General features: G+C 33.7%; 3 protein-coding genes across 3 annotated transcripts; 2 read left to right on the top strand and 1 right to left on the bottom strand.

Annotated features, from left to right (window-relative positions):
* Positions 1-4,850: 4,850 nt before the first annotated feature.
* On the top strand, positions 4,851-7,615 carry LOC108195671 (probable leucine-rich repeat receptor-like protein kinase At1g35710). The gene is made up of 2 exons (XM_017362646.2): positions 4,851-6,849; positions 6,948-7,615. Exons 1-2 carry the CDS (start codon positions 4,974-4,976, stop codon positions 7,346-7,348), a joined length of 2,277 nt encoding a protein of 758 aa, XP_017218135.1. The 5' UTR covers positions 4,851-4,973; the 3' UTR covers positions 7,349-7,615.
* A 1,631-nt stretch (positions 7,616-9,246) lies between these two features.
* Positions 9,247-11,620, bottom strand: LOC108193812 (uncharacterized). Its single transcript, XM_017360636.2, is given in 6 exon segments — positions 9,247-9,366; positions 9,706-9,803; positions 9,805-9,963; positions 10,452-10,509; positions 10,686-10,820; positions 11,186-11,620. Coding segments are annotated over 6 exon segments (897 nt in total). The 5' UTR covers positions 11,560-11,620; the 3' UTR covers positions 9,247-9,293.
* Positions 11,621-12,713: 1,093 nt separating this feature from the next.
* Positions 12,714-13,209, top strand: LOC108195535 (monothiol glutaredoxin-S10). Its single transcript, XM_017362507.2, has one exon. The coding sequence runs from the start codon at positions 12,821-12,823 to the stop codon at positions 13,127-13,129; it is 309 nt and encodes a 102-aa protein (XP_017217996.1). The 5' UTR covers positions 12,714-12,820; the 3' UTR covers positions 13,130-13,209.
* Positions 13,210-20,668: the final 7,459 nt, after the last annotated feature.

Below are 20,668 nucleotides of genomic sequence, written 5' to 3'. Positions count from 1 at the left end.
CCCACTCAAATAAAGGCTCTCATGTATTGCTAAAATGTAAGCATTTACATCCACTATCTGTTTCTCTCGGCCTATCTGGCTAAAATATTAATGAAAACATGTTGTTCACCTTATATAAAGATCATGCCTGTCAATTAATAACAATTTAATTGTTATTAGACTTTCTTTTCATTCCCAGCAACAAGAGTGAAAGAAGCTCTGTTAAGAAGCAGCCAGTGAGGGATATAAGTTCTTTACAATTCTACATGTTAAAGATGAGCAATTACTCTTCCAAAGACACTATATTCCTATCAAGGTCAAACAAAAGCAGTTTCTTAGTTTCTTTCTGAGCTGCAGAAACACATAAAAATAGATGGCTTTACGTGGTCTGAACTGCTTTGGATGCTAAGTTGCATAATTTTAATTGGACAAGGAGAAGCTATGTGCATAATGATTTCTCAATTTTTTAGGTAATTTCCTAAGAATCACCTTGTTCCCCCAAGTCCTACCTCACTTTATGCAGGGGAAGATCAATTCCCCGACTGTCATAGCCGAATAAGGTTGTATTTGATTAGAGCGAATCAAACTGAGGGTAAATCAAAGTAAAATTATGCTTGGTAAAAGTGAGTATTATGTCCTAATTTAGTGAAAAGGGGTCAACTAACTGACAGCAATACTCGGACAATATTGTGTTTCATACTATATTTATTTGACCATAGCAATGAGCAAACAGGGACGACTGACTTCCACTGATGATCAATCAGAATAGCCCTACCGCCAAGTTGCAGTGCTATTTCTGGTAATTTTCCAAGAATCGCCATGTTTTCCCAATACTACCACATTGTGGAGTAGTTCAAATCTTTATGCATAATTTCGGAAAGACATTCAGTCGAAGGAGTAGAGTATTGTTCTTTGATACATTAATGTTATTCCCCAAAGTGTAGTACAAGAAAATTTAGATCAGAATATTTGATTCAGTAACAAAATTGGCTTCATCCTCATGCATTATTTACATTCTCCAACTTGTAATCGTGTCTTTAGCTGTAGCAGACCACGCTCACAATTCATCATCGCCATCATCATTGTTTGAAAGAGAAGCTCTCCTTAGCCCAGGGTGGTGGGGGAATCAAATTCCTGTTTTTCAACATTTCAGAGCGGCGTCATTGCAAGTGGACAGGCATCCACTGATACAATGGCTAACACTTTGGTATTTCACCAAAATGTAGTATACCACAAATTTAGTATAGAAGTGATTTACTAACAAACATGGCTTCATCCTCGTGCATTATTTACATTTTCCAACTTGTAAATTGTATCTTTAGACTTTAGTTGTAGCTGAGGATGCAATTTTACAAGTTGAAAAACATCACGGTAAACTAAGAATCAGATACAATTGCAACTCGTGTTTAACTGAAACTATGCTATCTGAAAATTACTGAACTAGATAAAAGAGAAGGATTTCAACTTTCAATTAACAAAAGCGTTTATATCAGAGTAGTTGCAATGCTACTTTGTTAACCATATGTTCTACATTTAGGCCATGTTTGTTTAAAAGCATTATAATCTCGTGTTAACTACATTATTTTCTTTAAATTTAAAAGTTTATAATCCATAGTATTCCAATTACTTTTTTTGATTCATTTCCATGAAATTATAGTACCTCCTACAATCTCATAGAAATGGGCTAAAACAATGATGGAGATATGAATTCATAGGATTATATTCATTTAAATTTAAGATAAATAGATTAATATTCCCGGGATTATTATCCCTTCAAGCAAACATGACTTTAGAATTTACTTAAAAGATTAAGTGAGTATAACTTGAACTAGAACCGTCTGAACTTGATTAAGGATCCAACATGTAAATAAAATCAATGATAGCTATTTATAAAAACAACAATTAACAAAATACTAGTACACACATGAGCAACTATTGCCCAGCCTAATAAAACTTGATATAACATCTTATATCTTGTTCTGCGTGAAGAGAAAAAGATCGAGAGAGGGGCAACTAAGAAGATGGGTTTGTCACATGATGCTGCTCCGACTTTCAAATCCTATGGGGTTCCTCATGGCTCAACTGGTATGCCTTTCTATTACAATTATTTACAATATTTTCTCTTTTTCTCATGATTTTGAGTGGAATTGCGAAAGGTGTTGATTTTAATCTTGTTTGTTTGTGTGTATTTGTTTGTTTGTTTAATCCCTGTGTTTTGTTTGGTTTTTGGTGTTTTGGGCGATTTTCATGTTACATGTGATACGTTTCGTTGTTCGCTTCGCATACGACGAGGCAACTTGATCGATAGCATAGCGGTGGTGGCCGATGGTGGCGGTGACGGCGGTTTCAGGACGGGATCCGGTTTCAGAAAGGAAAGCGCGCTAATTGTGCCTTAATTGAGGGCGGTAATTGTGCCTCGTTAATTATGCCTCTTTATTGAGGGCATAAATTGTGCCTCAATTATTGAGGGCGTAAATTATGCCTCTTTATTGAGGGCGTTAATTGGGCCTTATTTGAGGGCGTTAATTGTGTCTTAATTAAGGATATTAATATTTTATTATTATGCCTTAATTAAGAGCTTAATTGTCTCAATCATGAGTTATCATGATTGTGGGAATATTTTGATGTAATATGTTAAATATATCGACTTATATTCTTTTTGTTTCTATTGTTTTATTTTCAGGATTCTTGGAAGAAGGCCGGTTTTCTTTTCGGACATTAAAGTTTTATTGTCTAAATTTCCCCGGTCATCTTGCATGTCCGACGGTTAGATAATAAGCTTTCTTGAATGAAAGAATTATCACGGTGATTTGCCGATTCTCGTTGAGATTTATTCTCATTTTCAAAAAAAAAAAAAAAAAAAAACAACAATTAACAGAAATAGTTAACAACATTTTTTCAAACCATTCTCCCGTAATTCTATGAATAAGTGCCATAAAACTTAACCTTCATAACCTCGAAACAGTAAATATAAACCAGATATACAAAACATGAAAGCTTTCCGTGAGTGAAAACAGTAAATATAAACAGTAAAACAGTAAATTATGGTTGCAAGAACTTATAGTTACATTGCTCCAAGTTATCTTTTCTCTGCACCGTGTCACAATTTTTTACTTTCTGAGACTTTTATGTAGCTGGTATATATACTATGCAGGGAAGTCTTTATGTTTTTTTCTAAGTTTGGAACTCTCAAGAGCTTGCATACATCATGGTGGTGACTGAAAAATGTGGTGTGTATAGCATTCAGGGCCGGCTCAACAGTGAAGCCAACTAAGCGGTTGCTTAGGGCCCCAAGCTCTAAAAGGGCCTCAAATTTTATATAATTTTATATATATGTTTATGTTATAATAGTTAAATTTTGATTTGTATTTATGAAAATAAATATTTAAAATAAATATAATTTATTTTAATTTAAATAAATATATATATATATATATATATATAATAATAAAATATTAGTAATATAAATAAGATTAACTTAAAAAATGAGAATTAGATGAAACAAATGATTCTGAATATTTCAGTAATATGTGTAAGTACTTAATAAATGTAGTATATATACTCTTGAAATAAATAATATCTATTTTGTTTTTCGTAAGTTTTACGTTATTATAAATTATGTGATTTCTATCTTTTCTAATTCTTGAAAATTTTAATTAGCTTAAATGTTATATTAATATATAAATTAACCTAAAAAAATAAAAATATATAAATGATGTATAAATTTTGAGTAAAATGTAAATATAATTATTATGTTCTCATAAAAAATATATGTATAATCATTTATAAGAATCCAAAATATAAACTATTTCAAATATAAAAAATAAGTATTACATAAAAATTTATTAGAAATAATATATAATTTTATATATTAAATAAAATAAAAATATTTATATATATATAAAAAGGCCTACATTAAAATCTTGCTTAAGGCCTTAGAGTGAGTTGAGCCGGCCCTGATAGCATTGGAGTGGTGGCACTGTAATTCACAATGAGAATCATCAGTAGACCACCTCTCAATCATAGTAGGCCGAAATATTGGATTGGAGTTCAAACATGATAATGCTTGTTTCAAAAGTTAAAAAGAGTCATGTTCTTACTGTCTTCTGCCAGAGGGGAGGTGTGTCTTCTGCCAGAGGGGAGGTGTGTGTCCAACAGCTCATTCCTTAAAAAAACATGATTTTTACATATACAGAATTTTTTAATGAAAAGGTGAATAATTTCAATTTTTATGTTACGAATTTGATTTTTTTCCCCTTTTTTTATAAAATTTTATATAAGTACAAAGTAGACCATTGGAAAATCCTGCATCCCCTACTGTCTGCCATGAATAAAAATTGAAGTTTTTTTCAAATGCACTTGCACTTTGAACCCTGCCAGCTTGTTACCTGCTACTTTCGAGTAATTTCCCATGAATTACCTTCCTACCGCCCTCTGGAAAGTGAACCTTGAAATTGCATTATGAAAATATTACCAGTGGAAACTGAAAGTTAGTCTATAGTCTTCCATCATCTTTATTATGTTCATTCAAAATTATTGCCATACTTTAGTGTCACACTACCATCGCAGAAGCTTCAAGTCCTACCACATTGTGGAATATGAACTTTGAAAATTACCACACTGTGCAAACGGGAAAGTTAAGTTGGTCTGTGGTGTTCCATCATCCCTATTATATCTGGAAAGTTATATTCATTCTACAAGATATTATTTTCTGCAGCAAAAGATTAATTCCCAGACTTGGTCATACCTGACTGACTTTAATAAGAAGAATATGATTACTTAAATATTTATGAAAAGTAAAAGTCTTGCTCATGTATGGACATAAAATTTGTTTTATAAGAATGTAGGTACTCCAATTTGGAGTAGTACAAATGTTTATGCATAATTTTAGAAATACATTCAGTCGGAGAAGTATTGTTCTGTGATACACTGTTATTCACCAAAGTGTAGTATAAGAAATTGTTAGATCAGAATATATAATTCACTAACAAAATATGGCTTTATCCTCATGCATTATTTACATTCTCCAACTTGTAATTGTGTCAGTTGCTGCAGCAGAACAGGTTCAGAGTTCATCAGCGTCATCATCATTGTTTGAAAGAGAAGCTCTTCTAAGCACGGGGTGGTGGGGGAATCAAATTCCTACTTTTAACATTTCAAAGCGGTATCATTGCAAGTGGACAGGCATCCAGTGTAACAAGGCAGGTAGAGTTTTATCTATTAATCTTATATCCACGGTGATACATGATGAGGTTGGAAAACTCAACTTCTCTTCTTTCCCATGCCTCCAAACACTTGATCTTTCCTCCTGCGGGCTTAAGGGAAGCATACCGGACCAGATTGGAATGCTTTCAAAACTTGAATATCTCTCCCTCTACAACAACTCTCTCACTGGTAAATTACCTCCTTCCCTGGGTAACCTTACTCAACTACATGTGATTGATGTAGCTTTTAATCATCTAAGTGGGCTTGTTCCCTCGACACTAGGGGGCCTGACTAATTTGGTTTCTTTATACCTTTATATGAATAATCTTACTGGCTTTATTCCCTCAGAGCTAGGAAACCTGACTAATTTGGCTAATTTATACCTTTCTGATAATAATCTCCGTGGCCCCATACCCGTTTTAGAGAACTGCAACAATTTACGGTATATAGAGCTCTCCCACAATTTCCTCAGTGGAAATATTCCCTTGGAACTAGGGAGCCTTGGTAAATTGTACAGTCTAGCCCTGGGAAAAAACAACCTGACAGGGGCAGTCCCGGCAGCGTTGGGTTACTTATTCCAACTTAACTACCTGAACCTAAGCTCCAATCAGCTTAATGGGTCCATACCTGTTTCTGTTTTCAAGACCTGCAGGCGCAGTCTGGAATATCTAGACCTCTCTGGCAATTTGCTCAGTGGACGCATACCAGAAGAAATTGGACGTTGCTCTTCTTTAAGATCTGTCAGTTTAGGCAGGAACAATTTGACTGGAGAGGTACCCCAGTCATTAAGTTGTTTGTCACATTTAACGTTCTTGGACCTTGATCACTTGTGCAATCTTTCTGAAACAATCCCACCCACCAATGCTCCACAGGGGTTCGACAACACGGACAACAATTCCCATAACAATAGGCACGATGATGAATCATCTTCCCACCAAGAAAAAACACTTTTGCTCATCATACTACTCACAGTTCTTCCTGTTATCATCGTTGTTCCATTGTTAATACTAGCTGTCTGGCTTTTGCGTCGGCATTCACCCATATTAAATCAAGAATTGATGAATGAGAGGAATGGTGATATGTGTTCAGTATGGAACTTTGATGGAAATGTTGCATATGAGGACATTATACGCGCAACAAATGATTTTGATATCAGATGCTGCATTGGAACTGGAGGCTATGGCAGTGTATATGAAGCCAGGCTACCAAGCGGTAAGACTGTGGCGCTCAAAAAACTTCATCGCCTGGAAGCCCAAGAACCGGCTTTTGACAGAAGTTTTAAAAATGAAGTGCACATATTGTCGAGTATAAGGCACAAGAATATTGTGAAACTCTATGGTTACTGCTTGCACAACCGATGCATGTTTCTTGTCTACGAGTATATGGAGAAGGGAAGTTTATTTTGTGCTCTGGCAGATGATGCCCATGCCATGGAATTAGATTGGAGTAAAAGAGTGGGCATTGTGAAAGGTATTGCACATGCTTTATCTTACATGCATCATGACTGCACTCCGCCTATAGTTCATCGTGATATATCAAGTAATAACATACTTTTAAACTCTCAAATGGAGGCATTTGTCGCTGACTTTGGTGCATCAAGGTTGCTAGACCCAGACTCGTCCAATCAAACTATGGTTGCTGGCACTTATGGTTATATTGCTCCAGGTTATCTCTAATTTTAAACCTGTCAAAGATTTTTTTCCTTGTCAGTTCAAATTTACTAGGATATTCTCAGAATCTTCTTTGATTTTCTAATTGTGCAGAGCTTGCATACACGATGGTTGTAAACGAAAAATGTGATGTATACAGCTTTGGAGTGGTGGCACTAGAAATAATTATGGGAAGCCATCCAGGAGACTTCCTCTCGTCATTCACATCCCTCAAATGCATTGAAAGTCGTATGTTGAATGATCTGCTGGACACACGCCTCCCTCGTCCCACAAGACAGCAAGAGCATGACATTGTTCTTGTTCTGAAACAAGCATTTGCATGTTTGAGCTCCAATCCCAAATTTCGGCCAGCTATGATTACTTTATCTAAGGAGTTCTCACATAAATCACAGACACCGACTTCAATTTCTATATATACCACTTCAGTTGAACAAGTTTGTGAATTTCCCGAAGCAAACAGAAGCCTGACAACAAGTGAGGTGATATCGGTTTAGATATTCGTTGGTGTCCCCAGTTTATGGATTCTGCTTAGAAGTATTAGGATCATAAAGAGCAGGACCGCGATTGAGTTTCTGCACATTATCAGTCTCGGTGATACTTATTAAAATAGATGATTGTGATCAATAACTTTTGTTTGATGTATTCTTTGTGTCTAGCTCCTTGTAATAGAATTCTGTAATCATATTTGTTGTTGCTGAATACTTGAGATAGCCTAGACTTCTCAATTTCGGAAGATTCATGTGTTTCGGTCATTCTGTGATCCTTTTGGTATATATCTAATGGGTTGGTTTCTATTTTCCAAACCACATCAATGTATTCCGAAGTTTTTGAAAAGTTCAAATAAAAATGCCATCCAGCGGGACTTTCTCTCGTCATTGATATCTCCCAAATGTACTCAAAGTCGAATGTTCCTTCGTCCCACAAGGCAGCAAGAACATGCATGCCATTGTTTTTGTTCTGAAACAAGAACTTACATGTTTGAGCCCAAGTTTCGCCCAGCTATGACTACTTCATCTCAGGAGTTTTCAATATCTCATATTGATTACAAATTCAATCTATACAACTTCTGCAAACATGTCGATCAGTACACTGTGTATCAAAAGTGAACACTAGAAGTTCTTTAATTCATAGGTAGACAAGTATGATAGGTAGATAAGTATGTTATGAATATCAGAAGTGATGCAATGCATACGACCAAAAACAAACCAAAACGGACAATATCATATACTAATATGGAGTTAACTCTTCAAAACTGAGATTGGAGGTCTTGAAGGACAATTACTAATATGGAGTTAACTCTTCAAAACTGCGATTGGGGGCCTTGAAAATATGTTTGATGACTTTTTTAATTGAACCTTGTCTTTAATCTGGATTAACCTCCTCTGAGTTCACCAGATCAGCTTCTCCCACTTCTTCCACATAACTGATAAGTTTTGTTCATTAAAGGCATGTTATTACATTACATGTCCAATCATTCACAAATCAGCCAAAAATCTGAATATCAGTACATCCACAAGCACAATCAATCACGAAACATAAAAGTACAAACACCATTTGCCTGAGTACAAGCTGAAAAGGTTAAAATTAAAAGCAAACTACTACTTGAGGCGTTGAGGTTAAGCATCCAAAGGCCAGAGCCCTTCTGCTTTCCTCCATAATTGTCTTCGCAGCTTGAATTGTCCTGTAATCTTGATCAAAAATGCTATTTGTTTTATAAAGTTTTTTGTTCATTTTTCTGCGGACAATAAAGACTAATGATATTCAAAAGCATCCTTCTTTGCCTGCTCAGCTTTTAACCAGATAATTTCCTCATTTCTTGCTGCTAGCTTCAACATTTGCACATAATTCTCTTTTTTTGACCCGCGTTCAAGCCACCCAAGGAAAATGTGGTAAAAGAATTTATTTCACTATAATGCATGAGCACAGGTTATTATGTGAACACAAATTGTAAAAGATGATAGCAGAAAAGGGGGAGTCGGTGGTTTCTATCAGCTTAATTAAGAATGTCCCGGTCTCCCGGAGACGGCATGGTGTCCCTGGACAAGTTCTTCACTATACTCCAATGCTTACCTGATAGACCAGGTCACTTCCCTATCATTAAATTATAAATTAATTCACAATCATACAAAAAAACAAAATACACTACTTTACACAATTAATTAACTAAAGAAAATGTGTAAAAGAATAATCGAACAGGAGTATATATATTATACCTCCAGACGGGACAACTGATTATGCAAGTTCTCTAGATATTTGGAAGAGTAAACCTCAGAAGTACAACAGACGAAGAACAATAGGCAACCAGCTTCTATAAACACCAATGTCAGAGAATAACAGCAGCAGCCAGCTTCTCAAAGTGCCAATTGCTAGGTTCATTTTTGTTAGACTCCATGTCTTCATTAATGTAGAGTTCTGTTCTCTAGCACACCATATATGGACTTAATCCACACGGGCAACATACCTAACTACAGTATCATAAGTATCCATGTTCACATAGCTTTCTGCAAAACACCTGAAGAAGATTGTTTCTGTTCATTATTTATATCAGCAACATTAACTATGTCACATCATAAATACATTGATGTCATATGTAGAATCCAGGTTAGTACTTAATTCCAGGGACAACTCAAGTATAAGATACAGAAAGTTAGAGGCCAATAGTCCCATAATTATTACTCCGATAAAACAAACACAGGCTAGAGGGCCATATATTGACAAGAGGAGTATAAATCTAGTTTTTGACAAAAAACACATGTCTAGATTATTATTTCAGATGGACAAATCAACATAAATTATATGGTTGACTGCAAAAAGTGAAAAATATTAATACTTAAAAGTGGTAGAAATATACCTAAGTTCATGCCAGAACATACTAGTCCTCTCAAGCAGAAAAGGCTGCAACGCCTCAAGATAATTATCCTCTAAGATCCCGACCAAAGTGCCCTGATGAGTTTTGCTTTCTTTCAATGGCTGAAATGTATATTGAGGTAGTGACATGCACAAGTATTGATGGATCAGGATCACTGATGATTGCCTTTAGTTCCCTCTCTATCCATGGCTCTATTTTCTGTAGTATCCTCTCTTTGACCCCTTGTTTTTTTATTATGTCCTGGATAAAAAACAAGAGAAGAGCATAATAGTCCGTATATAAAGATCACTGATCAGTAGCATAGCAATTCTCACAATTCCAGAAATTTGCTTCATTCTCTTGTCTTTCAAATAATGTCAAAACCGGTGCAATTGGTTTAGGCGAGTCCATTTAGAGTATAACTTGTTAAAAGAGTTTAAAATATCAAAAGTAGTGTCTTATCACTAGTAATAAATTACATAAGATGCTATAAACAAAGTACACACATCATGAGCTCCATAAGATAAACCCAAATATAAGAAACGCGAACAAGACGTTATTTACTACAGTTATATATCTACACATGCTAACTTTAACATATACGGAAGGCCTTATAGAGGTCCAGAAATCAAATATTAAGTAAACAATTAGACATGATTGTAACGTAACTCACATGCATCAACCACAATGGACATTAGCTAAAATACTAGCAAAAGCGTAACAATAAGATGCGTCAAACTGAAGCATACCTGCTCCTGAAGTTTTTTGTTTAAACAAGGCACAGCCTGGAGATGCTGCTCGTATATGCTGCACACACACCAAAATAAGATGGCATAAGAATAAAATTTATACTACATAAGCCAATAAGCTACCATAATTCTTCATAAGCATATTGGCATGTTTTCACTAGTCGGCATAACGCCATACAAAAAAAGTGTGCGGTTTAGTAAAACGAATAACATTAAAATAGGTAAACAGGATACCTTCTGCGCCATTGCAGAATTCTCTCTTTAATAATGTCAGGAGGTGCGGTCCTTGGGTTTCCAAATGATCTAAGTCTCGGCAATGGCCTTGTTCTTGAATTGCCAATATCCAAGTCTTCCCTTGAGCTCACAACTCTACAGAACATTATAAACAAACAAACCCGTATATTCACAATTCTCATCACCAAATCTTATAGAATAATAGCTGACTATCATCTCCAGATATAATCCACACACAAAAAAAAGCCATCAACTATCTAATCCACTCAATTAAAATTGTAACAGTTACTACCGATCAATATTCCAAACTAATCATGTAAATAAACCGAACAATTTTTCAGTGTCAGTCTATACATTTTAATCCACAAAACGGTTTAATTGAGTTGAAACCCTAGAAACGGGCAATATAACAATAATGAACTCGAAAACCATATCAAACACACATATATCACCAATCAAAAAGTATGAGTGGCACATATATGCAATGTAAATTATACTACCTTCCAGCGACAAATCGATTACTACGAACTCGAAGCAAATCTCCACCATCAATTCTTTTTTCCTCAGCAACTAAAGGCGGTAACTTTTGTATAGAGAAGCTCCGAGAAGAGAAGCTAAACCTAAAGAACCACGAATCGAATTGCGCGTTACAAAGAGGACACTTTCGTTTCAATTTTCTCCATTTGTCAATACAATCGATACAATAAGCGTGCGTACATGCTGTAATTACAGCTGCCCTTCGATAATCGATGTGGTTCAAGCATATCGGACATGATTTTCCGGCAATCGACGGTGCGATTTGCTTGAAGACGAGCTTTTTGCGATCGATTTCAGATCGATTACGTCGGCGATGATGGAACTCGTGGTGACTCATTGAGTTGTGTATTCCGAGTTCAGTCAAAGTGTAATTGTGTGTGTCGACTCTTTACCCGCAAATAATTTGATATTTTTTTAAAAAAATTAGTTGAATTCTTTTTAGCATTAATAAATAATAATTGACAAGTTAATACTAAATAATAAAGTATATTCTTTTAATTTTTCTGTCTAAAACTACTGGTCTTAATATTTTTATTCAAAAGAAAAATCTTAAACATCATCCTATATAATATTATACGTCCAAAAATTTAAATTCACGTAAAAATAGTTAAGCAAATAGAGTACTAATTTTTTCGCATACATGAGTATAATATTTTCGCATTTATTTTCACTTGTAAAAAAGATGGACTTGCACATGATTCTGGAACACCTAAAGTTGAGATTCTGTGCAACTATGAAATATGCAACTGCCCGTACATGTCTGCAAGAGCCATTCCATTACTCAAACATGATCTGATCTCTATATACACTTGCACAATCCTACATCCATTTTTGACATTCGATATTCACCCTCATCATTCCATCTTTTATTCCATTCCTAGACACAGCATCTAATTAAAGCAAAGGCCGAATCAAAATGATGTTCTTTACTGCTTCATGGATCTACTTTCTCAACTGTGCTTCCTATATCATCTACGTCCCCAAGTGTGCTCCAGAGTTTATCTCAATAGTTCCGCAGATTCCACACACAACCAGGGACGGAGGCAGCATGGGGGCAGGGTACTTGCCCCCACTGACCTTCATAATATATGCATATATCTCATGCACCCATAATAGAAAACTTGTTTTACCCTCATAGTTGTGGAGCTGGACTTTCCTAGTAAAGGCACAAGTTCGAATCCAACTTGTGTCTTGTGGCAATAAAGTTTTTTTGTCTTTTTGCCTCTGCTAGGCTAAAATCCTAGCTCCGTCCTGCTGACACCACTATGTCAACAGTAACGCATGTCGATAGCTACACCAAATGAGGATATGGAATTAAGCATATATGTTATTCATCTTGAGCATCCTGATATCCAAATTATATCTGTAAGGAATTTTTATTCCATCTTTACGATCCCATACATATTCTCCGTTAGCATCACTCTGTTTTTCAATCTCCCACTATCAGTATCTTATATAAAGGCAGCTCAAGGTACACAAAATATCAACACACCTAAATCTAACACTCTCTCTAGAGTCTTTTACATTGCTCAAGCTTCACAACCAGCTTAAAATATTAAACCAAGTATATTTACAGTCTAGTATTTGTGTTATACGTTATGGATCGTATTGCAAATTTGGGTTCACAAAAGGCGGTAGTGATCTTTAGTAAGAGTTCATGCTACATGTCTCATGCAATCAAGAGGCTGTTTTATGAACAAGGAGTGAGCCCCATGATTCATGAGCTCGACCAAGACTCGAGAGGGAAGGAAATGGAGTGCGCGCTTATAAGGCTTGGGTGCAGCCCTGCAGTGCCAGCTGTGTTCATTGGTGGAAAATTTGTGGGGTCTGCAACCACTGTAATGACTCTTCATGTCAATGGCTCTCTTAATAAGTTGCTCAAAGATGCAGGAGCTTTATGGCTTTAGCCGTACTTGTAGTGATGGCTAATGTAACAGATTATTGACTCTGTTTTTTCCCATACTACATAGAATATATATGTGCAAAATGGACTCTCAAATTCTCTGCATTTAGAACTCTTACATGTTCTGTGATGATTGATGCGCAAGAACATCCTAATACGGATCCTAATATATCTGAAATAATATGATCCCAACCCCAAATTTGAGTAGACTAAAAATAAAACGATTTGATACTTGAGCACTGGAGTGTCCGGTTTTACCCGAACATGACTGAAATAATGAAATTTCTCTATACACCGTTATTAATCAATTGTCGAGAACGAGGCATTGTGTCACTAGCCGCAAACCTAATCATTGGAATATAAGAATCCAAATGATTGCTCTCTCTTTATGCAACTCAGATTCTAAGAGGTCAGTTGTCCACTGAAATGTTTGGACCACACTGACCTAGCACATATATGCAGCTAGGAGAACCTGTCGCAGAACATCACTTTCTTATATACATGGCGACTGTTTGGTTGAGAGATCAGAGAAGCTGAAGTTACTTCTGGCTTTTGCTTTCCCATGACCCGTTTGTGTAAATAAGCAGAAGCACTTTTAAGAAGCTGAGAATGCTAGCTTTTGTCTAAGAGCTTCTGCTTCTATTCCGAACACTTTATTAACTTATTTACTTCTCACTCCCACTCCACTTCTTTAATTTAAGCACAGCCCCGTAATATCCTTACCATCCATTATGTACATCTCCCATATGGTATACTTGATAGATACTTTCTTATTGTTAGCATTCCCTCTTGGTAGACGAATATTTACTAGATTGCGGTACTAGAGAAGTTAATATTTAGAGTAAAATACAACTTGTGTACTCCAAGTTTCCGACATATTCAATCTGTGTACCTGCATTTTCATATGTAGCAATGCGTGTGTAAAGAGTTTGGAGTCACGTGCGATACGTGTACATCCGTCAAAAACAGATCACTCCGTTTGTAAATAAAGAAAAGAAAGTAGTTTCAAGTTTAATCTGGTGGCCAAGGAAAATAAAGTACGCGTCTTCCTTTGTACTGTACATAGTTTTATCGACCGAGAGATTTTGACTCCAAAATACTCCATCCGTTCTTATATATTAGTGGCTTTGACTTTTTTCATGTATTTTGAGATGCAAAAAAAAAATATCTCTATACATTATTTTTAAAATTTTCTTTTTCTGAATAAAAATATAAATGTTAAACTTTTATTCAGAAAAAGAAAATTTGAAAAATAATGCGTAGAATTATATTTTTTGGACGCTTTAAATTACGTGCACAAAATTAAAGCGACTAATAAAAAAGAATGGAAGGAGTAATACAGAGGCTATTGCTTCGAGTTCTTGTGAAAATGACAGTACCAAACTGTGTACCAAACCGTACTAGAAAAAATTATTTATTTTGATTCTTCTTTTTTTAGAAGTATTTATTTTGATTCTCTTAAAAACCAGTTTAAATGTTATGTTGGTAAAAATTTTGTTAATAAATTTTTCATACCAGATTCATGATGAATCCTAGCACCGTCAGGGGATATCATTGTATTAATTGTTGTTAATATCATATCAAGTATCAATATACTTGTATAAAGGAGAAGCGAGTGGCGTGTAGGTGGCGCCCCTCATATCGCTCTGTTCTATTTTTCTAATTTTTTGCAATTTTTGGATGAAAAATATCAAAAATTAGAATTACTTTTTTTAGTTTCGGATATATGATTTACTTTGTACACGGGAAAAAATTATTCATGCATCATCTGTTTGCTATGTTCAAGCAACTTTTAAGTGAAGACTGTTCATACGGTATTAAAAAATAAATGTTGTGACAAGCAAGGGTAGTTATAGACTCTCACAGATTTAAGTCAGATGTTTTTGTGCACAATCAATCAAAAAAATTGGAGTAAGGTGACAATGTAAGAACATGATTACTTTTTAAAAAAAACACAAATAAAATTAAAATTGGCCGTGTTTTAAATTTTTAATTACGTGTATAAATTTATTTTCATTTTTTCACCATGAATTATAGTCCAATTTTACAATTTTATATATTAGTATTGGTATTATATCAAGATTTTTATAATATAAAATTTATCTTATCCTACAAATATTAATTTTAAAACATTAATATAATTTTTATAAACAACCACAAAATTACTGCATTCTACAAATATTAATATTAAATTATTAATACATGTTTTGTTTTTGTTTCTGAAACTACTTTTGAAAAGAAAGACGCGTACTTTGTACAGGGTTTGTTGATTTTGGGGAATATTCAATCGGGTTTGATCATGGGTTACGGGTTGTATCGGTGATATAGCAGTTACATGTCAAAAATGCAATTTGGTCACTCATCTCTTTAAACTATGACTAACGCCGTTAGTCACCAAACTAACGTTTGTACACGAACTGCAGCGATTCAAAAACTCTGTGTACACACATTGCAATATGTGAAAGTGTAGGTACACACATCGGATATTTGGTAAACTTGGTGTACACACATTGTATTTTACTCTAATATTTACTGTGTTGTTTGATATTTACTAAATCAGAAGTAAGATTGTATTATAAATCACAGTGGGCTTGTGGTACCTTGCTAATATCCCACAGAAGACATATAACATACCAAAACACCAGGTTTTATAGAGGGAGGGAATGTGACTTGGATGAATCTACAACAAAGCAATTAGCAATGTGGAATCTGTTCAACAAAACGACCCCTCTCGGACATTAAAAGTTGCATACTGGCCTATTAATTTTCCCATAACATAATCCAAAACAAACTTTATTTGAGTACATGTCAACATGAATCACCAGAAATCTAACAACAAATTGCTAACGGGGTGTATTCGATTGGGATTTTAATGGATTGTTTTTGTCTATGGATTTTAATGGATTGTATGAGATTTTGATTTTGTGCGGATTCTTGATAAAATGTCGCAGAGTTGATAGGATTTAGGTACAATGTTTTAAAATCCCATTGATTTTGGTGGGATTTCAAAAAACTTAAAATACACTGAAGAATGTCACAAAATCCATCATTTTATGAAATGAAAAAAAATCCATCATCATTTGAATATCATCAGATTTTAATAGATTTTAAACAATCCTAATTGAATACCATCGGATTTTAAAACATAATTTAAAATTCCAATTGAATACCACAAGATTTTGGAGCATAATTTAAAATCACAATTGAATACCTCAAGATTTTATTGGATTTCAAACAATCCCAATCGAATACCCTCGGATTTCATGAATGCAAAAAAATGCCTTAAAATCTCAATCCAATACACCCCTCTAAGACTCCTCCTATCCTGTCGAAAGCCATCTAATGGCTTCCATCCTTTTACATTAATCCGGTATTGGACTTCAAGAGAAAACTTCACAAGTTTTAAACCTTTTGACAAAAACTCATCTGTGGGTACAAACCAAACAAATACACATAAGGTCCCAAAAAATAAGCCATTCTGAGAAGTTTGAAGGGTTTCAGATATATCATTTAAACTTTTAATGATGATCAAAAATATTTCTATCTACCTCTATGTTATAAAGGATGCAAAAACATTAGTCTGTTAAAAGATACATATTCAGCATAAGATATATATGAGTTGCATAATTTGCAAGGAAGCAGCATAATAGTTAATTACTCATTATTGAATTCTCATCCAAAGAGAAAAAAAGGAGAGAAATAAAAGACCTGGTTTTAAAGCACAATTCATGTGGAGGTATGGTATATACACACACTGGATTCCTAGTGTTTTAAAGCTCAAATATTTTTTCACATTCTTCATCGCTCTTGGTTTATATCTTTATATATACAAATCAGGTTTTTTACTGTAATAATCTGAATGGATATGGATGATAAAGCCAATCCGATAAACACTGCTAAAAAATTATCACATTGGTGTTAGCAAGTGAATAATTATAACTTAATAGTGCATCTAGACTAAGCAGGATGCAACACTGCAGCAGACAGCAGTAGTTGTGTAATGACTTTAAATCAATAAGATGAAATTTTGAAGAACTGCAATCTAGTTGCCTAAAACAATTAATAAACTTAAGATACAAAGGATTCCAATAATATACATGCGGAAACTACCCCCTCCCCCGATTCAGAAAAAAAGTAAGGCTAGTAAGGTCCAGTTTAAAAGGTTATTTCAATTTGGAAAAAATAGTGAAAAATATTATTCCGAAAATTACACAATTATTTGATTTACTAATTTTAATATGGGCATGTCTCGAAATATTATAAAATAATAATATTTTGATGATTAAATGCTTTTATAATTAGAGGCTTTAATTTCCTTAGACCTGTAAAAATAATCTATTTTTCTTATCTGAAGTTGTTTTAAGGACAAAAAAACTTTTATAAAGATTATATACTAAATTCACTTAAATATTTTCTTCCTCCTCCTCTTCCTCACGGTGCCGCTTCGTTTATCTCGAAATTTATATTTACACTGGTGTCTGGTAGCGCCCGTGCAGAATTTCATTCGAGACATGTTTCCACCGCTGCTGGCCGTGTATTATATGCGCCACATAATCTTGGGCTTGAGAAAAGGAACCGCCACTTCACTTGTAACAACCGTTTATCAACTTCATTCTGTATATGCACTTATGCAGTTCTGTATTACATGTGAGGGAGGGATCAAGATGTTGTTGAGTGTACATCAATCACCAAATGAGATATTACGGAGAGCATTTTCGAGATTTGGCGTGCGGAAGTATTTGAGAGAACAGTCAGAGACATAGATAAGGATAACACCTGTTTTTCTGGTTATGACATTCTGGTCTAAAGGGCTCAAATCATTCAATTGACGAAGGATTTCGTAACACAGATAAGTTTCATGTAACAAAATTATGGGTAAAGTACAATTTACATACTTGTCACACGATATTTTATGTTGCATTAAGCTGGGTCTGTTTGGAAATAGCCTCCCTACTCTTTATGAATAGAACAGGGGCATGATCTGCGTACGGGATATACTGAATATGCTTGTTTGCTTTAGTTTTACTAAATAATTTCTTATATATTATTATTTGTTTAGAGCAATAATAGTATAGTTAAACAGTACATAAGCTAATATTATCAGTAGTTATCGAGAGATAAAAATTTGTTATCATCAGACAAAAGAGATATAGCAACGAATGATTGTTAACATAAAGAACGGAGATTGTGAGAGAAAAAAAATAATCTGAAAGTGAGCGGTTGAGAGAAGTTTTACGTGTTCTTCGGAATTTAAAAGTATATCATCCAGTAAAAAAAGTAGCATGACATAAAAAAAAACTGGTCACAGTTTGTTTTATTCACAACAGTTAGGCTCCCTTTGATTGTTTAAATGGATTTTTAGTAATAAAATATTGAATCTGGTCAACAAGGCACCTAGAATTATCCACAATAGATTGTGACTGCAACATACGTGTATGTCTGAGACAATTCGGACGGTCGTCAATGACATTGTCCATTTATTTAAGTTTAAACTTTCTCGATTCTTGCATGTATACGAGGGAAGTTGACGGACAAATTACAACTAAACTTCGACATTGTATATATCACTTCATAGTTAAAGACGTGTAATATCAACTTGTTCTATTACTTTGACCTGTTTGGTTCGACTCCGAAGGAAGCGAAATTTGTGATTATGTTTTTTGGACTAGAACCTGTGGCTTAAGTCGCTTAGGTGCGGTTTACTTTTGTTCACCCAGTGCGCACCTAAAGAGTTCTTACGTTAAAAAAAGAAGAAGAAAAGATTGACCTGTTTATTTATACTCAAATTGGTTGTTTATAGCTTGTATATAATAATTAATTAATTTTATACAAAAAAATTTACCAATTGGCCTCATCATACTCATAGAAATATATTTAAATCAATTTTGAAATGCACATAATTTTTGATAAAATTTGAAGATAGTTTAGTAGTTTACCGGACAAGTTAGTAGAAAAAAAGAATGTAACATTTGTGAACAAAAATGTAGAATACTATAGGCTTGTGGAAAAAAGGAGTATCACAGTAATTAATTAAAAAACAAATTCATAAAAGTTAACCTAATTATTGTCTACCCTTGCACTCCCACTTACTACCTGCATAAAATATATATCGGCATATCGCCTATCTTATTAGTCTTCGATGGTTTTAACTTTCACGACTTTGAACCTGTCGGTGGAACCATTTTTCCAGGTAGGTAAAATTTGCAAAATTATTTCTAGCATAATTATTTTGTGAGAATGTTTCTTTTCGGTGTATAAGAAGAAGAAATCTCTCATTTATAAATGGATGTATAAGGTCTTAATAATAAAATTTAATAATATGATATTTGTAATTTTTAGTCAAATTTTTCTCCATGACTTGCAAACATAGCGGTTTGGGAATAAGAACCAAGAAGTGGTGTGTCTTTTAATCAGAAGCCCAATTGACAAGTTGGATGACCGTTTGGGATAAAAGCAATCCACTTATTATGGATTCAAAAAGTGACAATTAAAAAATTAGAAGTCCCGGTTTCTTTTCTCCTACTTCTCACTTTTTTCACTAAAAGTATATATTATAAGTTCAAAAGTAACCAAACACTTAACAACTTAAAATTTTACTTCTACTCTTCATCTTTACTCCAATTTTTCATTTTAAATAAGAAGTCACTTCTTTTAAGTTTAGTTAATCAATTAGCAAAGATAAAACAACTGAAACGAGATAAGAAAAAAAACTCTAAATTATTCAGCCAAACTGTTCAAAAGAGAAGAGGTCAAAGTTTATAATTTATTGTTTTAAAATATTCATTTCTAAGCTCCTCTTATTTACTACAAGAAATCATGCAACAAATCAGATCCTAATATCATTCAATTTGTACTATTAAAAAGATTAAAATTATAGTTTCAAAGAAAAAAGATTAAAGTTATATGAAAATAAGTTTAATTAAAGTTTATGATAGCTTCAAAATCTTCACTTTATTAAAGTTTAATTTTAAGTTTAATAAACTTTAATAGATTTATTATAAGTACAGTTTTAATATACTATAGTTTATGTAAATTCTAGTAGGGTATCACTTAATTATTTTAAATTTTCTTATAAACAAAATTTCATAATCTAAGAGCTAACTTTATGAATTTTAATAAATCAAATACAACAGTCAAAAAATTAGAAATAAATAGTTGATAAAAATCTAATAATATTATCTAAAATAATAGAACTCGTAACCTTTCATTTGAATGTAACATCATCCACAAATATGTACGAAACTCAATATATAATACTTTTAAGATTTTGACTAATGATAACATGATAATTTTGATACAAATTTTTAAATGAGTAAACCCAGTGGAATCAATATTATAATCAGCAACTTATTTAATATATTTGGATGCACAAAATAACGTATTTGATAAATATTTTTGTTTTGTCAGGACGTATTCGATAATTAAACCAAATAAAAATAGTATGAAAATGAATTGGACACCCACAGTAAATTTTAATTACAAAATTGTACCGAAAAGTGTGTTTGGAATGTCCAACTTCGGACAATGTAATATAATATCCCCT

Source organism: Daucus carota, chromosome 7 (assembly GCF_001625215.2).
Source record: "Daucus carota subsp. sativus chromosome 7, DH1 v3.0, whole genome shotgun sequence".
Taxonomy (NCBI): domain Eukaryota; kingdom Viridiplantae; phylum Streptophyta; class Magnoliopsida; order Apiales; family Apiaceae; genus Daucus; species Daucus carota.
This window is presented reverse-complemented; position numbering and strand designations above follow the sequence as displayed.